This window comes from Danio rerio, chromosome 3 (genome assembly GCF_052040795.2).
Source record: "Danio rerio strain M-AB ecotype USA chromosome 3, GRCz13ab, whole genome shotgun sequence".
NCBI lineage: Eukaryota > Metazoa > Chordata > Actinopteri > Cypriniformes > Danionidae > Danio > Danio rerio.
In genome coordinates, this window is record NC_141023.1 from 7,542,132 (window position 1) to 7,564,606 (window position 22,475).

Below are 22,475 nucleotides of genomic sequence, written 5' to 3' on the forward strand. Positions count from 1 at the left end.
GGGAGTATCGGGTATGTGATGCAATGTTAAGGTCTCTGCCTAGTCTTTCTATGACTGCAACAAGAGCTTAATATGTAATGCTGGTACATGGAGGTTAGAGACAGGGATGGTTCTCACAATGTTTAAGAAGGGGGACTGGAGAGTGCATTCTAACTAAAGGGGATAATAGTCCTTAGTCTTCCTGGAAACATTTATGCCAGAGTTCTTTAGAGGAAATTCAATACAATAGTGTTCTTGGATTCACAAGAAATATTTGGATTAAGTTGTATACAGTTCTTTGTCCAGCCAGAGGATTACTGGACCAGCTATCTAGCCTCTCTATGGTGCTCAGAGGCTTATGTGAGTATGGCCAACCAGTCCACATGTGTTTAGTGGACTTGCAAAAGGTGTTTAATCGTGTCCCTTGTGGCATTCTGTGGGGAGTGCACTGGGAGTACTGGGTACGTGATGCTCTGTTAAGGTCTATGTCTGGTCTCCCTATGACGGCAACAAGAGCTTCATTTGTATTGCTGGTACATGGAGGATGGAGACAGGGGTGGTGCTCTTTATTTTTAGGAAGGGGGACTGGAGAGTGCATTCCAACTATAGGGGATTACACTCCTCAGCTTCCCCAAAAAAAGTTTATGCCAGGGTACTGGAGAGGAGAATCCAGCTGATTGTAGAACCTTGGATTCAGAAGTAATAATGTGTTTTTGTCTTGACTTGGAGAAGGTGTTTGATTGAAGGTATTCCTCGTAGTATTCTGTGGGGGGTGCTCTGGTAGTATGGGATCTGAGGTGCTCTGGTACGGGCTGTTTGATGTCTGTATGACTGAAGAAGGAACTCTATTTGTATTGCTGTCAATAAGTCAAACTTATTTCTGGTGCATGTTCGACTTCAGAATGCTGCCCTCTGTCACCGCTCTGTTCATAGAACTTTTAGGAGCAGCCTTGGGCCAGAGAGGAACTGGTTTGAGGACTACAGGATTTCATCTTTGCTTTTCGTTGACTTTTGGCTTCACTGGGCAAGTGCCTTTATGGGAATCATACACCTCCAAGTCCAAGTCATAGTGCTCAACCAGAAAGGTGTCTTGTCAACTCCACATGTGGAGGAGTTCAAATATCTTGGGGTTTTGTTTCTTAGTGAGGAAAGGATTAAATATGAGGTTGACAGATAGATTAGTGTATGTTATTTGGTCTATATACTTATCAGTTGTGGTAAAGAAGGAGCTTAGCCGAAAGGTCAAAGTGCTCAATTCACCTGTCAATTTACATTCTTATTCTCATCTATGGTCTTGAGATTTGGGTCTTGAACAAAAGGACAAGATCTTGAATTCAAGCAGCCAAAAATGAGTTTTCTTAACAGGGTGGCAAAGATTGGGGTCTGGAACTCGGTCACATGGGATGAGTTTGGAGCATACCTGCCAATTTCAGACCCATCTCCCGCCCTTCTCCCGTATTGTTCTGTCTCCCAGAAAACTCCCGGAATTCTTTTTTGATTCAGTCCCCATGCCCACCGATCCAAACACGCAACCATCTTCATACCCGCTCTCCGCTCTTCAGTTTGCGCGCACCTTCCCTCCTGCTCTTCATTTTGCGCACAGCTTATCCAGCTAATTAAGGTGTTCCAGTCTACTAGAGACTATTTAGCAGGTGTGAGTTGGAGGTAGCTGGAGCTAAACTGTGCAGAGCTGTAGACCTCTGGGAGTTGAGTTTGAGACCACTGTACTGAACCCTTAAGCACTGTTGTGACATCCTAATTGGATTGCAATCTAGGAAATAGGTTTCTAGGTTCAGGAGTGGACATACTTTATGAAGCAGTCTCATTCCTGGGTCAAAAATAAGGGATGCCCATGTAAGCTTCCCTTGTTCACCTGAAGACTTTGCAATCCCCTTGGAGGAGCTGGAGCAATAGCTTGGGGAGAAGGGAGTTTGGGGTTCCTTGCTGAAACTGTTACCCCATGACCTAGCTCCAGGTAAGTAGTTGATAATGGAATGGGGCAAATATGTTACTTCCATACATAAGAATGGACTCATAAAAATAAAGAGACTACCATACTTTTTTTCCCATGATTTAAGAAGATAACAACTAAAAACCAATTCAGTGTTACAATAGTTGGTATCACTTTATTTTGAGTCACTTTAACAAGTTTGGTTGAACATGCGTAGTACTGCAATTACATGTCAATTAATTCTCATTGGAGTATTAGTAAACTGTACTGTTAGGGATAGGGTTAGTGTAATGGCCCGTTTCCACTGAGTGGTACGGTACGGTTTGGTTTGGTTCGCTTTTATGGCCGTTTCCACTGTCAAAAGGCGTACCGAACCAAACCGTACCGTACCACTTTTTCGGGACCCTTTCGAAAGGGTCCCAAACTGCAGAAAGGGTCCCAAAAGGTGGAGCTACATGCGCAGCTGAACGCTATTGGTCATTCGTAGACTCAACAATCCAGAATGTAAACAAAGGACCCGCCATGTTTGAAAAACACAGCGAGAGATTACAGCGAATTTATAAATACATATGCAGCCATGGTCGATCATGCAAACAAACCCTGTCGTCGTCATGATAAACAGCCACAAAGCCATGGAGAAGAGCAGATTTACCCTGTGCCGCGTAGTTTTTAACGAGCCAGTCTGAAGCCCGAGTGGTTTCGCTTTTTTTTCTTGCGCTCGCCGCGCGTCTCTACCTGAAATAACAAACTTCTTGATCTGATAATAATAACATGCACTTGATTATTGACAAGCTTTTGGAAACCAGATCCTATGAGAAGCTGACAAACGCGAGAGTGACACATTCAGAAAGAAAAGGACAAACACGAAAGTGGAGCGTGGGAAAAAAGGCTAAGCCAATGAAGGAGCACGTTATTTCTTCAGCAAACGTGAACAAACTGCCTTGTTTTAATCTTTATTATCACCTTTTGGACTAATATGAACTGGGAATGATGGAGTGACTCTCTAACAGAGGCTTCATGTGCTGCTGAAGATTACAGACACAGATGAGAGGTTTACTCTGACTGTAGGCTATACTTTGTGTTGTTTTGAACCTAATTAATGACAAAATGAGTGCTTTGAGTAGTTCTTCTGTAGTTGGTAACATATCGGAGACTGTAAGGGTCTGTATGTGTTCATATATGTTCATTTATTTATTTATTTATTTAATATAATTACAGACGTTACAGTAGGCTATTTCGCGCTGTCATTGATCTGCAGTTATAATCAACTCCTGTTTGTAGAAAAGTTAGTAATAAACATTTATACACAAGTATTCATGTGTGTAAAGCATCTGTTTTGTGAGAAGTGCTTCTCATATGATATGTGAACGACCTGTGAAGCTTTATTGTAGACATTTTCTCGAGCGAAAATTACGTCGACTGAAACTTTGTCATACACCACGCCCACCAAAAGGGTACCCTTGGTAGTGGAAACGCAAGCCTGATAAAGGTGACCTGTACCAACCTGAACCGTACCGTACTGTACCAGTCAGTGGAAACGAGCCATAAGTTAACTTACTTGCAAGTTTTCTTTTATAGTCAGGAGAATGTCTATTGGTGGAGTAGGGGACATGCATGAGTAGTTGCAATGTAACAACAATAGCACAAGGGACCAACAATGCATTTTCAGAACACAAATCATTTGATGACATAATGGTTTGGCAAAAAACTTGTTGGACAAACATGTACAGTTCTGTTGAAATTGCCATGAACATTGCGGTTTCTTGTCAGAACATGATGAGTTGTCCATCCCATTCATTTACTGTTTCATGTGAAAACGCTTGACTGCATCACAAAGAACTTTCTTACTGTTGTTATCTGAAGACCATCTCCTCCAAAGTTGAGCCGTTATCATGAAAACTTTAAAACAAGTCTGGACACGTTTGTTTTCAACACACTTAAAAGCGGTTTGTAGCCCATTCATCCCAAAAATGAAATTTACTGATGGAGTTGGAGTGACTAGTCACTTTTCAGTGCGTGTTTTCTTAAACGTTATCAGCTTAGATATGGACATCACATGGACATGAAATAACATACTGGGCCTGATGCATTACAAGGTACCCTTTATAAATGTTACCTATAATATTTCACAAAAAATATATACAATCTGTTAATGAAACACAAGACTACACAATTCCATTAGGTTAATTAGGCAGGTTAGGGTAATTAGGCAAGTCATTGTATAAAGATGGTTTGATCTGTAGACTATCAAAAAAATATAGCTTAAAGTGGCTAAGAATATTACAATTTTATTTAAAAAAATTAAAAACTGATTTTCTTCTAGCTGAAATAAAACAAAAAAGACTTTCTCCAGAAGAAAAAATATTATCAGAATTACTGTGAAAATTTCCACTGGTGGTGATGTGGATAGACCCCTCCTCATGATTGTGAAACACTTTGGGGTTATGGCCATACACAATAAATGCGCTGTATAAATACACATTACATTACATTACATTACATGACATCAGTTATGTGAAAGTAAAAGAAAAGTGCAAAATAATTCAACATGTGATCACAGCATAGTTTATTTTCTCTTATCACTACTAACATTAAAAAAACTCATTGGATCAACTTAAATTACAGTTTGAAACTACACTGTAAAAGTAAAAACTTAAATTACTTTAACTTCTTACACATAAAATTATAACTTTTTTTCTAGTTGGATTTATCACTGAAAACTCCACCTGTCAATTCAACTCAAGTTAATTTTTAAAGCACTTTTAACAACAATGATAATTTCAAAGCAAAAATTATATATATATATATATATATATATATATATATATATATATATATATATATATATATATATATATATAAGCAAGGAAATTTTCACAGTAATTCTGATAATATTTTTTCTTCTGGAGAAAGTCTTTTTTGTTTTATTTCAGCTAGAAGAAAATCAGTTTTTAATTTTTTAAAATTAAATTTTAAAATTAATAGCCCCTTTAAGCTATATTTTTTTCGATAGTCTACAGATCAAACCATCGTTATACAATGACTTGCCTACTTACCCTAACCTGCCTAATTAACCTAGCTAAGCCTTTAAATGTTACTTTAAGCTGTATAGAAGTGTCTTGAAAACTATTATGTTTAGAAATGTGTTGAAAACAATCTTCTCTCAGTATATATATATTATTGTCAATTGTGCATCTGTAAAATATGAATCTGTTACTTTTGTAGTATAATTATATTTAGTAATGTAATATTATAATTATTAATACTATTTTTAGTATTGTTAATTTTTAGAAATGCAGCCCATTTCACATGCACTTTGAAATGTGTATTTATTGTTTATAGTTAGTTGTTTTATATTTTTAGGTCGACTATTTTACCATCCGGCCAAAGAATCTAAAGATGCAAAACAGCCGTTTGGCTAATTCTGGCAAAACTGAAAGTAAACTATATTACAGTCATAAAGAGTTAAGTTTGGTCAACCACATCTCCAGTTATACTTCCTTGTGAAATCAGGCTACAATAATATCTCACGCCTGTTTGTTGAACTTTTTGATAATTGCCTAATTTGTATGAATTTACTAATATGCACTTCCCTCTCTGACTAACAACTTAATATATATATATATATATATATATATATATATATATATATATATATATATATATATATATATATATATATATACTGTTTTGCTTCTTACACTTTCTTTACACACCTGAAACTTGCCTACAGCACTTATTCATTGTTGCTCTTATAGTTGTGTAAATTGCTTCCTTGGTCGTGGGTTTTGTGAGTTTCAAACTGTTCATGCCACATCAAGTACAAAAAAAAGAGACGTATGGGAAAAAATTTTATGCTTTGAATGATTTATTTGGTTGACAGAAGCTGAATATGAACAAAAACTAAACAAGGAACAACAGTGAGTTTTAACAATAGTAATTTTCTCATTTTTACCAGATCACCCCAATAATACAATCAGAGAAATGCTGCGATTCAATAAAAGACAACCGTTGTGAAATACAAAAAAACATGCACTTCTGGTTTACGAGTTAAGCCATCGTCACACTGCAATTTTCTCCCTATAAACTAACATTCATGCACACGCGAATGTTGCAGACCAGAAATGCAAGCTCTTGCGACAAGTTTTGCAGTTTGCTGCATGGCAAAGTTCAAGCTTGGTGAACTCTGACCTGCGAAATCGCATAACGTGGCTGTATTAAAGATCAAAACACGACCTCTCTGTACAGAAATTTTAAATATGGACCAATTGCTTGCATATTTTAAACGTCTAATAATCTTGTTGAATCCTGCCACTTTTTGCAGTGCCGTACGACAGAAGTTTGCAAGCTCAAACTAACAAAGTTCGTGCACACATAACACAACTTTTTAATTAACATTTTTTTTCTGCTTTTTTTTTTCTTTTTAAATGCTGTTTATGACTAAATATATAGAAGTCAACATTTGAAGTGGTTCATCACCTTTCGTCAGTCGTTCTAAAACTATTGAACAGCATCGATTCTTGTTTTAGGAAAAAATAAACTTTTTAGATCCATTTGGAATGTTGACTACTGTATATGAAGTCAGTGTACTTTTGTTTGTCTCACTTTCTCAAGGTATCATGAGTACAGTTCAGGTCACTCCTTAATCCAGTGCTGTTCAATACAAACACAGTGTCGCACCACAGATCATTCTGCTCATTTCTTGTCTTGATTTCAGTGATATTAAACACTTCATATGGAAGAATCAGCACCTCCCCTTCATCATGAATCTTAGAATATCTAGCAATATTAGCGCCTTCACAAGTTTGAATCTCAAAACAAGATACTTTTCCAAATTTTTTTGCCACGTCTCTATGAATAGAGGAGGATGCAAATGAGCCAAAACGAACGCTTGTAAAAACCTGACCCTTAAACGTAACATTTGTACCACGAAAAGTAGTATCGCATTCTTTTGATCCGTTCCTCAAGATTTGTGTTGCGTTTGTTAATAGAAAGTGAAGTGAATACCAGTTGTACGCGTTGGCTTTGTACTTTTCACTACCATTACGAGTGTCCTTGTTGAAAATAGAAAAAAGGCTTGTATTATCTACTTTGTCTGGATAAGTGTAGGCATACATGGCAATTACGTGATCCATTGTTAATGGCTTTTTCCATATAATTTTATGTTTGCCTTTAATATCTTTTCTTCCTATTTCCCAAACAGTTTTAAAAACTTTTGAGTTACTGAGCTCTTTCGCAAGATATTCTGTTTTCACCCGTTTTAACACATCAGTTCTACATCCGTCATACATATCATCAACTGAATTCAGAGCCATATCCAGTGGAAATACTTGTTCTTCATCAGCAGCGACTCTGTGATCCTGCAGTGACAGGAATCATCATGATCAGATCATCAGTGTTGATGTGTGTAATAATATTGATACTAGAACACAAGCTCACCTGTAGAGCAGCTACAACAAGGAGAAGAGCTACAATCTTCATCTTCAATCAGTCCGATGATCTACAAGACACAGAAGAGATGATGAAAAACAAGAAACACTACTTATTTCATTAATATATACAAGGTTAGATTCAGCATTATTTTATGAATGCATTATAAAACCTACCTTTAAATATACTCTGTTTTTGTCAGATTCAGGGTGTTTTTCAGGAGAAACTGATGAGAAGTGAAGATCAGAAATGTCAATCGTTCTTAACTAGACGACATCAAGTCTTCAAGTGAATGCATGAGAAGGTTGAAGCTAGTTTTATAGCACTAAAAGCACTAGTTTGTTTTAGAGCTGAAGTGTGATCTTGTTGCACTTAGCTTATCTAAACTGTTGAGCTCATCTAAACGCAACACATATGAAGATCTGTGGTTTCACAACTGACAAAGGCTTAAAAGCTGTAAGAGCCTAAACTGTTCTTTCTGCAATTCTGACTATGTAATTCATAGTAGGATGGTATATTCAGAGTTAGGTCCCACTTTATTTTAAGTGGCCTTAACTAATATGTACTTACACAGGAATAAATAGTTTGTTACAATGTACTTATTGTGTAAATACATGCATTTACTGTGTACTTATCCTTGATTAAATACAGGTATGTAATTACATCTTTAATTAACTTTTGTAATTACATTTGTAAATACACTGTTGACCATCCCTTACACCTTAACCCACCCTTAAACCTACCCATGCCACCAAACCTGTCCATAACCCAACCTCTACCCCAACTCAAAAGCACCACAAGTGTTCTCAAATACATTATAAACACAGTAAGTACATTGTATTTATTTTTTGATGTAAGTACATAGTAGTTAAGGACACTTAATATAAAGTGGGACCCAGAGTTATAACAAAAAATAAATAAATAAATAAATAAAAATGTTGCCCTACACTTCTCCTTTGCACTGTAAAATAATTATTAGATGAATTAACTTAAAATGTTGTTTTTGAAAAGATTTTAGTTGGCTTAACTTAAACTCAACTTAACAGTTACAAGTTATAACAGGTTTACTCACTTGTTAAATTCAACTTGTCGCTTATCGCAATGGGTTTACTCACTTTTTTACTTAAAGTAAATGGTTACTTTAACACTGTGCTGGTTTTTGTCTAATCTCTGCTTTCTCTAATCCACAAGAAAGACCTTACACATGTAAAAGTAATTGTATTGTATTTGATATTCATGTTTCTGAGACCTACATCATGTGTGTGTGTGATCAAAAATTTCCTTGTAAGCATTCTGTACATCAGAACTACCCAAACTTTTCAGCCCGAGACCCCCAAAATAACAATGTTAGTGACTCGCGACCCTCAATATCCTCTAAGGTGGCTATAAATACAGAAACCTTGCATGCAATGGCGCACACACACACACCAATAGACCCAAGTCTATACTTCATTTAATTTTTTTATGTATGTCACTGCTGTAAAATCTGCCTGAAAGTTTAACCTGGTGTTCTAAAATCAATCTGCTGCATCTGACGCTACTGCGTCTTTAATATAATGTTATTACCCCAGGGGTCACAATCCAACAGAACTAGTAACTATAAGCTACTATAGTGACTATATAGTAACTATAAACAACGTTTTAGATGAAATATGGTAATTCTTATTGTTTAATAAAAATAAATAGATTTTTGGAAATCACCAGACGACCCCCCTTCATTGTCCCGCGACCCCTTGAGAACCACTGCTGTACATGATCTGATACTTATTCTTTTATACACCATCAATTTTCAAGGTGTTCTGCCCTCTGGTGGATTTTCATTGCTCTGCAGGCAGTGGAAGGGCTTTTTAGTTACCAGTTTAAAATCCACTGAAAAATCTTTGCTAATTTCAAGTCGGTAACGTAAGAACAATATTTATACTATTATATTGTAACATTTATATTTTCTAAATTAAAACAAAGCATAAGCACTTAATTATTCACTCTTATTATATTTTATTCCTATTATTACATTACAATTAAGATTTTTGTATCAAAGGTATTAAATGCTTTATCCCTAAACCCTAAACAGATTTTTGTAAAGTAATCTAAATTATGCCTACCACAACACAAATGTGGGAGTCACGGTGGCGCAGGGAAAGTTATGGTAACTGATAAAAGTTATGAGGTCAAATTTATTCAACCACAACCACTACTGTATAAAGAAATATAAAAAATGAGAGCAAATTTTAATAAGAATTTAAATACTTTATTTCAAATTTCTTTTATTAGGTTTTTACGTGGAATATCAACCATAACAGTCATTTTATAATTATCCATCCATGTTAGTGTTTACCCTACCCCAACCCCAGTTGAACATTTCCCTCCCTCAACAGCCTCTGACTTCTCATTAAGAAAAAAGCAAAGCAAAACATAAAAATAAAATAATAATAATGATAAAATTAATAATTAACCATAATGATAAAAAGGTAAAAAAAAATAAATTAATAAAGATAAATAACTAAATAAGATGAAAATAAACAATAAATATGTTTTTATTCCTATGTTATTGCTCAGTTTAATGTTACTTTAATGTTTCAGATCATTAAACAAATTTATATATACATCATACAGTTTAGAATTGAAGGTTTTTCTAATTATGAAGGGAAAAAATTGCAAAATTACACAGTCCTGTGTAAAAAAAAAAAAAAAAAAGTGTCTGCTCCACCCCTTATTAAAGCAAAAATTAACTTTGATTTATAACACCTGAGTTTATTTTCTCAAGCTACACCAGTTCGCAATGAGGAAATCACTTAAATAGGACCTGCTGGACAAAGTTAAGTAGACCAAAAGATCCTCAAAAACTGGAAATACTCTAAAATACTATAATACTCTGAGTTTTTACTTAACCTCTTTTCTGAAACAGGCCCCAGAGTTCAAGTTCTCTATAGCCACACCCAGACCCGATTACTGCCACACCTGTTCACAATCAAGAAATCACTTAAATAGAGTCTACCTGCCAAAGTGAAGTAGACCAAAAGATCCTCAAAAGCCAGACATCATGTCGAGATCCGAAGAAATTTATTGTCTCCCGTTTACCAATGCGCAGTTCAGGGCACTTCTTTTCCCAGTGCTTTCCAGCATATACACAGTTTCACACCAGAGCTTGTCTTCATTTGTCCTCATTTTGACAGCAGTGAATCTAAATATCTAAGTTGGAGGAATCACTTAATTTGTATCACACTTTAATGATTCAGATCATCAAACTACTTTAAATATTAGTCAAACACAAGTAAACACATCATGCAGTTTGGAAATGATGGTTTCTATTATTGAGAGAAAACAAAATACAAAGCTACCTAGTCATATGTAAAAAAGCGTTTGCCCCCATTAAATAATAGCTTAACTCTGATTTATCACACCTGAGTTACAGTTCTCTAGCCACACCCAGTGCTGAACACTGCCACACCTGTTCACAATCAAGAAATCACTTAAATAGAGTCTTCCTGACAAACTGAAGTAGAAAAAAAAATCCTCAAAAGCTACACATCATGTCGAGATGATGGCACAAATTACCGTAACACATCATACAGTTTTGAAATGAAGGGTTTTATTATGAAGACAAAATACAAAACAACATAGCACTATGTGAAAAAGTGTTTGCCCCCCGTTACATCATGACTTACCTCTAGTTTATCACACCTACAGTAGGTTAAATTTCTGTAGCCACACCCAGGGTTTTATTATTATTTATTATTAAGGCAAAGTACAAAATTATAGCCCTGTGTGAAAAAGTATTTGCCCCCTATTAAAACATAACATAACTCTGATTTATCACACATATATTCAATTTCTGTAGCCACACCCAGGCCTGATTTCTGCCACACCAGTTCACCATCAAGAAATCACTTCAAGACGACCTGCCGGAAAAAGTGAAGTAGACCAAAAGATCCTCAAAAGCCGGACATTATGTCAAGATCTAAAGTAATTCATCATCTCTCCTGTTTACCAATGCACAGTTCAGGGCACTTCTTTTCCCAGTGCTTTCCAGCATATACACAGTTTCACACCAGAGCTTGTCTTAATTTGTCCTCATTTTGACAGCAGTGAATCTAAATATCTAAGTTGGAGGAATCACTTAATTTGTATCACACTTTAATGATTTAGATCATCAAACTACTTTAAATATTAGTCAAACACAAGTAAACACATCATGCAGTTTGGAAATGAAGGTTTCTATTATTGAGAGAAAACAAAATACAAAGCTACATAGTCATATGTAAAAAAGCGTTTGCTCCCATTAAATAATAGCTTAACTCTGATTTATCACACCTGAGTTACAGTTCTCTAGCCACACCCAGTGCTGAACACTGCCACACCTGTTCACAATCAAGAAATCACTTAAATAGAGTCTTCCTGACAAACTGAAGTAGACCAAAAGATCCTCAAAAGCTACACATCATGTCGAGATGATGGCACAAATTACCGTAACACATCATACAGTTTTGAAATGAAGGGTTTTATTATGAAGACAAAATACAAAACAACATAGCACTATGTGAAAAAGTGTTTGCCCCCCGTTACATCATGACTTACCTCTAGTTTATCACACCTACAGTAGGTTAAATTTCTGTAGCCACACCCAGGGTTTTATTATTATTTATTATTAAGGCAAAGTACACAATTATAGCCCTGTGTGAAAAAGTATTTGCCCCCTACTAAAACATAACATAACTCTGATTTATTACACATGAATTCAATTTCTATAGCCACACCCAGGCCTGATTTCTGCCACACCAGTTCACCATCAAGAAATCACTTCAAGACGACCTGCCGGAAAAAGTGAAGTAGACCAAAAAATCCTCAAAAGCCGGACATTATGTCAAGATCTAAAGTAATTCATCATCTCTCCTGTTTACTAATGCACAGTTCAGGGCACTTCTTTTCCCAGTACTTTCTAGCATATACACAGTTTCACACCAGAGATCGTCTTCAAATGTCCTAGTTTTGACAGCAGAGACTCTAAAAGTCTCATACGGAGGAATCAGCACCTCTTCCTCCAGAGGAAACTTTGAATATTTGGCAACATCAGCACCTTCGCAAGTGTAGATCTCAAAACAAGACACATTGCCAAAACTTTCTGCTTTGTTGCGATCAAGAGTCGAGGACGCAAAAAAGCCAAAACGAACCTCTTTGTTCAGGACGTTCCTGTCAAAGTGAAGGTTTGTCCCACGGTAGGTTGAAAAGCATCCATTCTGTGTTTCCCTCAGGATCTGAATGGCCTCAGTTAACAGAAAGTGAAGTGAATACCATGAGAATGCATCAGTGTTGTATTTCTCTTTACCACTAAGCACATCCATATTGAATGTACGATGCACTTTAACATCTGAGTTAGTGTACATGTAGATGGCAACTGAATGATTCTGGGTCAAGTTATCTTCTGCTGTCCTGTAATTGTAGTTTTCAATGTTTACCCAAGACATTTCTTTCTCAAGATATTTTGTTTTCACCAGATCTGCCATTTTCTCTGTACATCCCTTATACTGATCATCAACTGAATTCAGCGCCATGTCCAGTGGATATCCAACAGCAGTGACTCTGTGATCCTGCAGAGAGAGGAATCATAATGATCAGATCATCAGTGTTGATGTGCGTGTATGTACTAGAACACAAGCTCACCTGTAGAGCAGCTACAATGAAGAGAAGAGCTTCAATCGTCATCTTCATTCAGTCCGATGATCTACAAGATACAGAGCAGATGATGAAAGATCACAAACACAAAAGAGATAGACTTGTTCCTTAAACGCCTCTTTTCAGCATAGTTTTTTTTGTTCCTCCGAAAAGTCAGTCGCTCACAGTCAGTTCGTAAAGGACTCTTTAAACACACAGATGGGAAGGTGCCTTTTGTACATTGCAAATCATCCATGTCTGTGTGTGTGTGTACATGTTTTTGTGACATGTTGGGACACAAATGTGTACAGAGGAATAAGTATAACACAGGTCTTCTAAGACATGGTGAATTTTGAGGACGTTGCTGATGCCCCCATTTCTCAAATAGCTTATATATAATACAAAATTATTATTATTTTTTTTTCAGAAAATTAAATTGCACACTGTTTCCTGTGTGTTAGGTTTAGGGTGATAAAAATACAGTATAAAATCAATAGAAACCTATTTAAAGTCCCCTCAATTCTAGTGATGGGAAGTTCGGATCATTTTACTGACTCGGATCTTTGAGTCTCGTTCATCAAGATGAACGAATCTTTTTTCGAGTCATTTCATTCATTTGGTTCAATTTGCCACAATAATATTAAAATGTTACAAATTGCTTCCAAACACATCTACAACTAGCCCAAAAGGTTGATCACACGACAAATGAGTCATAAATAGAATATAAGAAGGAGAAAATAATAATTCAATGTTTACCTGATGTTCAATGTTTTGTCTATGAAGGTATTGTTGTCTCTTTGCTCAGCTCACCTCTTCATGTCTTCAAATGTCAGGGGTTCATTCACGCTACACTGACAGTCACATATAATCTTAATCAATGTACACAGTATAAGCTGATAGGAGCCATGATCGTTCGTTCATCACGTAAGAGAATGACTCAAACCCGAGGACTCGAGAGATGAACGGTTCAATTCTTTTTCCGGCTCTAAACGCGTATGATTGGCTCGTGAGGAACAAGTTACCCAGACCCGATAGAGGACTCGAGAGATGAACGGATCAAAACTTTTTCCGGCTCTAAACGCGTATGATTGGCTCGTGATGAACGAGTGACTCACACCTGATAGAGGACTCGAGAGGTGAGCGGATCAATTCTTTTTCCGGCTCTAAACGCATATGATTGGCTTCTGCCAATGTGATGAAGACTTGAAATTAACGATACCTGCACAAATGTGAGCACGCGCAGATGAACAAATCACTCCATGAGAGGACTCGTAGTTCCCGAGTCATTTTGAAGATTCGTTCAAAATGAACGAATCGTTCATGAACGACCCATCACTACTCAATTCACAAAAACAAACCTCACTCGCTCCGCTCTCTCTGTAAATATACACTTCATTATTGTATAGTGAAGTCAACTATTTCAGTTCAATTCATCTTTAATTGTATAGTGCTTTTACAGTGTAGATTGTGTCAAAGCAGCTTCACATAAAAGATCATAGTAAATTGGAACAGGGTAGTTCAGTTTTTAGTGTTTAAGTTCATTTCAGTTTAGCTCAGTTCAGTGTGGTTTAATAATCACTACTGAGAGTCCAAACACTGAAGAGCAAATCCATCGATGCGCAGCTCTACAGATCCCAAACCATGTAAGCTAATGGCGACAGCGGCAAGGAACAATCTTCATCAACTGGCGAAAGTGAAGAGCTATTTATTTTTTGTATGTTTGTTGGGGGAACATGATTCATTTATTTCCCTCCCCCCATCAAAATGGTTTCGTCCAACTACAACAAACATGGCTGAGTCTATTTTCTAACATATTAAGCAGCAAATTTTGTTGTTTTTTATGCGCAATATCTCTATGAGTGTTGAGCAGGAAATAGTTTTAACTAGTCTGAACTGTAAATAAGTGTAATACATGTTTATATGCTCTCATGTTGAGCTTTATGATGGAATTTTATGAGTCAAAGGGAAATTTTATTTTATTTTTTCTAAAGAATTAAATAACTTCTAGCTTCTTACTTATGTGCATTAAAAAATGTTTTTCCTCCTGACAAAAACAATGATTATTATGCAATTTTATCATGAAAATGCCATTAAAAAATGATAAATCATGTTATGGATTTTTAGAACAAGAGTCCTTTGATGACATAATAAGTGTGGTTTATTCATAAACTAATTTCGAGAGGATCACGTGCTTATGATCAACATGGCTGGCTCCTCATTCGCTCCGTAATCTGCCCTGTTAGATGATTACGGAAACATTATAAATAACCAGAGTTTCTCACTTCAGTTATCTTCGCTTTGAAGCTTCCCCCCATCCACCCCTGCTTCCCCCCTTTTTCCAATAGAGCAACACGGTGGCCCAGTGGCTAGCACTGTTGCCTAACAGCAAGAACACCGCTGGTCCAACCTCCTATCGGGCTTGTCGATGTTTCTGTGCGGAGTTTACATGTTCTCCCCGTGTTCGAGTGGTTTTCCCCCGGGTTCCCCAATCCCCAATGCGGAGTCACTGATTGGACCCAAGACCAGCGACGAGACTATCCCAAGGTGTCCATATCTGGAACCAGGCCGTATCCTGAGCTGCTGCTGCTGCGCTGTTGGTCATGGGGAGTGGAGAGTATGAGACTGATTCCAGTGGCGCTCTAGGGACAGACGAGTCTTTGCTGAGGCCAGCTTTCAGCCTCCACTGCTGAGACTGCAGCTCTGCACAACACTTTTGGCCAGCCGAGAAATTAAAATGGTTCTGGTTCTCTCAAGGTTTTTATTCTTCACTCTCCTATTGGTGAAGTTTTTTTTTTCCTTCTCCACTGTCGCCACTGGCTCGCATGGTTCAGGATCTGAATAGCTACTCATCGATGGATTTGCTCTTCAGTGTTTGGACTCTCAGTAGTGATTATTAAACCACACTGAACTGAGCTAAACTGAACTGAACTTAAACACTAAAAACTGAACTACCCTGATCCAGTTACTATGACCATTTATGTGAAGCTGCTTTGACACAATCTACATTGTAAAAGCGCTATACAAATAAAGCTGAATTGAATTAAATTGAATTCCTCCCACCGTCCAAAAACATAAACCATAGCCAATCGACTAAACCAAATTATCACCTAAGACAACCTTAGTTTACACTTCTCACATGGCGACAAGCAGGGGGGTTCTCGAGACCTACCTGAGCTTGAACTCCCCTCTCGCCCTTCTGATGGCAGGGAGCCCCAGGTTCAAAGATACTACGAGCTCAGGGCTCTCCCCCGGGACAGCATGCCAAATACGCTTTATTGATTATCAGCTAAGTGTGAAGTCTTGATACATCTTAAAGATCACCATACAGCACAACAAAGCATACTATGCTTCTATCCTTTAAGCCACTAGATTTTGCCAAAAAATGATTGTACCATTAACAGAAAGCTTATTTGATCAACTTTCTGGCTCATAAATCTTAACTTCCCAAGATTGACACTTACGACTGCTTTGTGCATGCTTCAAGGTATCAAAAACTAAAATGACAAACAAAAATCCTTGGAACAGTTTTCTGGACTGAAACGTAATCAAGGAGCTTTCTGGAAAATAACTTAAAATTCCATTTATATACAGTTGAAGTCAGAATTATTAGCTCCCAATTTCTGTTTAACGGAGAGCTGATTTTTTTCAGCACATTTCTAAACATAATAGTTTTAATAACTCATTTCTAATAACTGATTTGTTTTATCTTTGCCATGATGACAGTAAATAATATTTGACTAGATATTTTTCAAGACACTTCCATACAGCTTGAAGTGACATTTAAAGGCTTAACTAGGTTAATTAGGTTAACTAGGCAGGTTAGGGTAATTAGACAAGTTATTGTATAATGATGGTTTGTTCTGTAGACAGTCAAAAAATGCTTAAAGGGGCTAATAATTTAGACCTTAAAATGGGTTAAAAAAAAATTAAAACTGCTTTTATTCTAGCCGAAATAAAACATATAAAACTTTCTCCAGAAGAAAAAATATTATGAGACATACTGTAAAAATTTCCTTGCTCTGTTAAACATCATTTGGGAAATATTTAAAAAGTAAGAAACAACTCAAAGGGAGGCTAATAATTCTGACTTCAGCTGTATATGTATTTTGTAATAAAATGTATTATATTTTAAATGTACAGGTTAGACTGTTATAATATTGTTGCATGTATATATATCTGCTACACTAATTGATGATTGGATATCCTATCACCCATATTTTAACATTTCATCATTGCAAATGTTATTCACAAGTTCAAACAGACGCTTGCAATTACATTTCTGATGGTAAAAAAATTGTTCAACCACAAGTGGATGCATTTACGACACACAATATAGTTCATGACTAAAGACGAAAATAAACCAGTGCGCACTTGAAAGGCAATCCATCAGTGTATGGTTTGAGGCAGCTGAATAAACACTGGAAGACTGCTTTGCATGTACTGACTGGATGTTTTTAGAATAGTAGAAAGAAGGCAGGACCCCTCAGTCAGCATTCACAGCACGCCCACCACTGTGTGACAACCTCAAAACTTGATCAATTCGGAGTGTGCCTCACACAGGTTAGTGTGCTTGATAAACCACCTGTAGAAAACACACCCTTTCATCTTTTTGACACTTTAACACACGCTTGCAACAGTTTTGCATCAGACACTTTCTTACAATCACTTCATATTGCTTAAAAAGCGCATTAATGAATTGCGCCTCACACAGGTGAGTGGGTTTGACAAACCACCTGTAGAAACACTCTTCCGTCTATAAACTGAAAAGTCCCCCCTCCTAAATTTAGTACTTAGTTCTCTGAGGACTGACAGTTCCCCTGTATGATCAGCACTTGTGGTGTGTACTGCCTCTTCTTGTTGAATCACTGAATGCCTCCTCAATTGCAAGTCGCATTGGACAAAAGCATCTGCTAAATGACTACCTGACTTTCTCACTAGAAATACCATCAGAAATGGAAAACACTTTGAACGTACACTATTACTCACAAAATAACACCCAAGAGGAGCTTTGAGACAGAGGATTGTGGGCTATTGGAGGCAGTGAAAAACACGGCTACCTTCAACGTTCAGTCAGAAGAAGACACCTCCTGAGTAAAGAAGCGAAGCAGAGTTTGGATTCTGATGTGTCTCAACGTCTTGGAATGCTGCATTTAGGACGCAGCTCTAGTGTTCCACTGTATGTCATCTTGACTTCACCTTGTTGCCAAGATGACCATATGCAATTTCATAAGGTAAATTTCCATATGCAAACGTCTAAACCAAAACAAAACTCATTACATCATTTCCCAAGAGGATACTTTCAGCTGTCTCGTTCTGTGATCTCCATGGTCCCACATGAAGAAACCTACTAGTGTAAATTAGTTATTAGAATTTGGGAAATGTTTATAAGTAATAGTTTTTTTTTTACTTTATTACAATTACTAAACTATTCTGCTAGTCAGGCCCGGATTGGCTAATCGGGAGGACAGGGAGAATTCCCGGTGGGCTGGTCTATTTCTTGGTTGCGAGGGCTGGTGTTACTAGCTGCTTGCACTCTCAGCAGTCACACTTTTTTTCCATTTATTTATTTTTTTGACCATAGCCTCACTCTTTTTATTCATTATTTTGTCGCAGCTCTGCTCTTTTATTTCTTTTCTCGCAGCCCCGTGAGCAAAATGCAGCCTGCAGGTTAATGATGATATTATTATCATTCAACCCCAAAGTATAAATATAAATTTAAATATAGTCTGTTTTAGTAAATGCAAGACTATGGATGAAAGCCAGGCATAACACTGCATGACAATATATCAGACGATGGTTCTAGAGGCTACAGCTAATCAATCTGTCAGATTCTGGAGTGCATTACAGCTCTAAAGAAAAATATGATAAATGATCTTGAATAAAACAAATACATTTAGAGAGATGGTATGTAAGTATGTAAGAATTGCACTCACCTGGGAAATTGAGGCCACGTGTATGGTTTGTGAGCACAAATAAGTGCACACAGCATCCCATATCATCTGGTAATTGTAGTAAATAATTACAAAAGGCAACTGACTGTGTAAAGACACATAAAACAACACAAAACATGATGTATATGCAGAGCTCAGCGGCTAATCAGATGGAATAACATGATGGTGACCAGCAAGACCTAGCTGTCACTTAAGTGGCTACGCCGTTAATTAAGCAGATTTAGCAAAACTTAATAAAAACAAAACGGATGAGTTATAAAAAAATTCACCCCCTCACAGTTGTCATGAAGGGTAATGTTAGCTATATACACTAAAACCATGTTTTGTACCCGGCTGTAAACATGTTTTTTCAGCTTTAAAAATGGCCAATTTAGCATTGCAGTCAGTGAACATGTGGAGTTCCTGGAGCCAGCCCCCCAAAGGCGAGTCGATGAATTGCAGTTTCAGTTACTTCCATATTGGCTTCAGAAAGAAGAGCAGGAGATAAATTATATATTTAAAAAAAGATGGACTGTAATCTAGAATTTACCTAAATATGTCCACTTTGAAGTGATTAAAAGTGCACTAAGTGAGTTTTAGGGTGCTTTCACACCTGTGAATCGATTCAGTTGTTCCGAAACAGAGATTACAATTGTTACATTGTTGCTCTTTGCTCTTGGAGCGGTTCGCTTTCACACTGCAAAGATTCTAAAAGGACCAAAAGAGCTAAAACAAGTCACGTGTGAGTAAACTCTCCTTACATTGGTCAGAGTGTCAGGGTTTATTTTGCAGCGTCCTGCTCAGCTGTGAGGAGAGGTGGTGGTTTGGTGGTGATTGACAGGGTGCGAATGCGCGACGTGTCTGAGGAGAGATGCGGTGGGGAGGGGTGAGAAGGGTGCGCGACGATGCCTATTTGAGGACCGGGAGGGAGACGCGAGATTACCGGGAGATCATCACTCGTTTGCGGGCATCCGGAGACTCGCAAAACTTCCTGCCCAACTCATAATTCTCTCTTCATATAGCCGTAAGCCTATTACATATCCATAAAACACAGTGATTTAACCGCGCTCGGATCATATCGCTTTCTCACTGCAATCGAACCGCTCCAGAGTTCGTTTCAATCGAGCCGAGACCACCTCATTCAAGCGATCTCGGAGCGATTACTTTGGCGTAGAACAGAGCGCGATTACCCTGTTCACATATGCCAAACGAACCGCGCTAACTGGGCAAACAAGACACGTTCGAAACAAAAGTGTAGGTGTGAAAGCACCCTTATTAAACAATGTTATTTTAGGTTTAATGTTATAAACCGTCATTTAATGGTGCACTAAGGAAAACAATTTTAAGCACAGAGTCAGATTGACACCATTTGGAGTCACTGTTTCCAACTATTTTCAACTAAAAGGCACTAAGCTCTGTCTTAAAAGTCGCTGAAAGTCGCTAGATTACGTCATACATTAATTTGCATATTACTGACACCGTCACGTTCTACAACTTTTGTTTAACAGCCTATGGTCAATAAAGGGATATTTAAATTTGCACTACGCTTTATGTAAGCATGTCAATTTAACAAAATTTATTGCTGTTTCAATACAGTATGTCATTATAGATCTATAGATAGATCGGTTTGACTGTACAAGGGAAATACCTTCACAATGCCGGTGCTAAATCATTTGCCGTCGGTAAGCAGAGGGGTGATTTGCCATCAGGCTGCAGGTGGGAGAGAGTGCTGTACGAGAACTGGGCCACCTGTTAGTGCTCTGAGGTGGGGGAGGGGTTGGCGGCATCACCCGTAGCTCGTTGAGAAGAGTAGGGACGGTACAGTATGGACAAATGACAGTCTATAAAAATCTCCAGTAACACAAAAAAGTCGCTAGATTTGTCGCTATTCGCTTTTTTGTAAATTTGTTGCTAGGGGGGTCTGAAAAGTCGCTAAGTTGGCAACACTGCAGCTAATCAGCAATGAGGATCGCGTCTAATAACTAAAGTAGAGAAATAAAAAAAAAGGGTCGGGTTCTGTTGGATCATGAATGTGTTTGTTTTGCTTCTTTGAAATAACATCATTTGGCAAAAGTTGCTTAGTGTTCCTTTAAAAGCACCAATATGTATACATGTATAGAGCCATTTCGTCTTTAAATTGTTAGGTACATGTATGTCGCTTTTGGTTATATTTTGGTTTTGTTTCCAAAATATAGGTGGGAACCTTCCTTCAGGCAACAGGTGTTTCTTTTTACTACAACAGATGTTGCTTGATACTATGCTACACTTTTTGTACAATACCACACTATTCAAGTAGTCTTAAAGGTGATTTACTGATGGATTGACTGTTAACTTCTTACTACATGAAAATGAAGACCCATAATAGTCCAATAAATGTACCACAGTGAGCAATGCATCTTTCAATGACATTCCTGTTAAAAACAACAATTCGTGTCCATTTACAAGCACATTTCGGAGCTGTTAAAGTGGTAGAATTGGCCCCGGATGTTATTAACATTGAAGCCACAGATAAAAGCTCTGGTGAACATTCCTGCAGTCAGCATGCTAATTGCGCGCTCTCTCAAAACTCATGTGACATCGTGCTGTGTGATCAAACTGCACATTTTAAAATGGCCTTTTATTGTGGCCAGCCTAAGGTACACCCGTGCAATAATCATGCTGCCTAATCTTTATTCATAACTTTTATTTTAGGCTAATAAGTCTTTTCTTATATTCTTATTAAAGCATCAATGCATTAATGGTGTCCAATCATTTAAGGCTGTCTTCAGGTCTACTTTTCGAGGGAAATTAATTCAGACAGAGTGTGAAAGAGTCGTCAGCACTTGTGAAGGCCTGTGGTTTCACACAGGATAAATGTTGAGCATCTGATCTATCTGTCAAGTGCAGAAAGTGTCAAATTCAGAAGTGGCTGTTTTTACAAACCAACTGGGTCAGACTTTATTTCAGAAATATAATGCTGCATTCACACCAGACGCAGAACGTGCGTCAATCGCGAGTGATATACATGTTAAGTCAATGCAAACGCTCGAATAGACATCCTGCGGTGTGATAATACGCAAATGACAAAATTGCCCGAATGGCGCGGTGTGAAAGGCACGAAATGTGCGAATAGCGCGGCGCAAATTGAGCGTTTTGCGCGTTTCGCTCTAGTTAAAAAATCTGAACCTAAGCCGACATTCGCGCCGCATTAACCTACCTTGCTCTTGTGGGGGCGTAACTGTGACGTTCGCCTGTTGTTGGTGTCCCGGGCGAAATCCTCCAGCCGACACGGACAACAGTGCCTCAAACTGGGCTCGGCTCAGTCAGAAGCACCGCTGAAAGCATCCATCATCCAGGTTCAGATTCTGAAGAAGTTAATGAGCTCACAGAGCGGGACGCACCTCTGAAAGGATCTTGTGGACTCAGACACGACCCTAAATGTATTGACGCTGTTTTTGATTGATGGATTGCTTTTATTTGACAATTTTACCAAAAATATACAAACAAGTCCAGTTAGACTAATTCATACATATTTTAAAATCTGTCGAGGATAAAAT

At 37.6% G+C, this 22,475-nt stretch overlaps 3 protein-coding genes across 3 annotated transcripts in view; all 3 read right to left on the bottom strand.

Annotated features, from left to right (window-relative positions):
- The window catches only part of rbfox3b (RNA binding fox-1 homolog 3b), a 997,536-nt gene that overhangs the window by 249,747 nt on the left and 725,314 nt on the right, over positions 1 to 22,475 (bottom strand). The gene's annotated exons all lie outside the window — the stretch shown is intronic.
- On the bottom strand, positions 5,781 to 7,679 carry LOC137490040 (NAD(P)(+)--arginine ADP-ribosyltransferase 2-like). The gene is made up of 3 exons (XM_087243850.1): positions 7,537 to 7,679; positions 7,370 to 7,430; positions 5,781 to 7,290 (listed from the first exon to the last, which is right to left on the bottom strand). The coding sequence occupies exons 2-3, from the start codon at positions 7,409 to 7,411 to the stop codon at positions 6,532 to 6,534; spliced, it is 801 nt and encodes a 266-aa protein (XP_087099976.1). The 5' UTR covers positions 7,412 to 7,430; positions 7,537 to 7,679; the 3' UTR covers positions 5,781 to 6,531.
- Positions 12,065 to 13,163, bottom strand: LOC108182772 (ecto-ADP-ribosyltransferase 5). The gene is made up of 2 exons (XM_087243854.1): positions 13,019 to 13,163; positions 12,065 to 12,945 (listed from the first exon to the last, which is right to left on the bottom strand). The coding sequence occupies exons 1-2, from the start codon at positions 13,064 to 13,066 to the stop codon at positions 12,229 to 12,231; spliced, it is 765 nt and encodes a 254-aa protein (XP_087099980.1). The 5' UTR covers positions 13,067 to 13,163; the 3' UTR covers positions 12,065 to 12,228.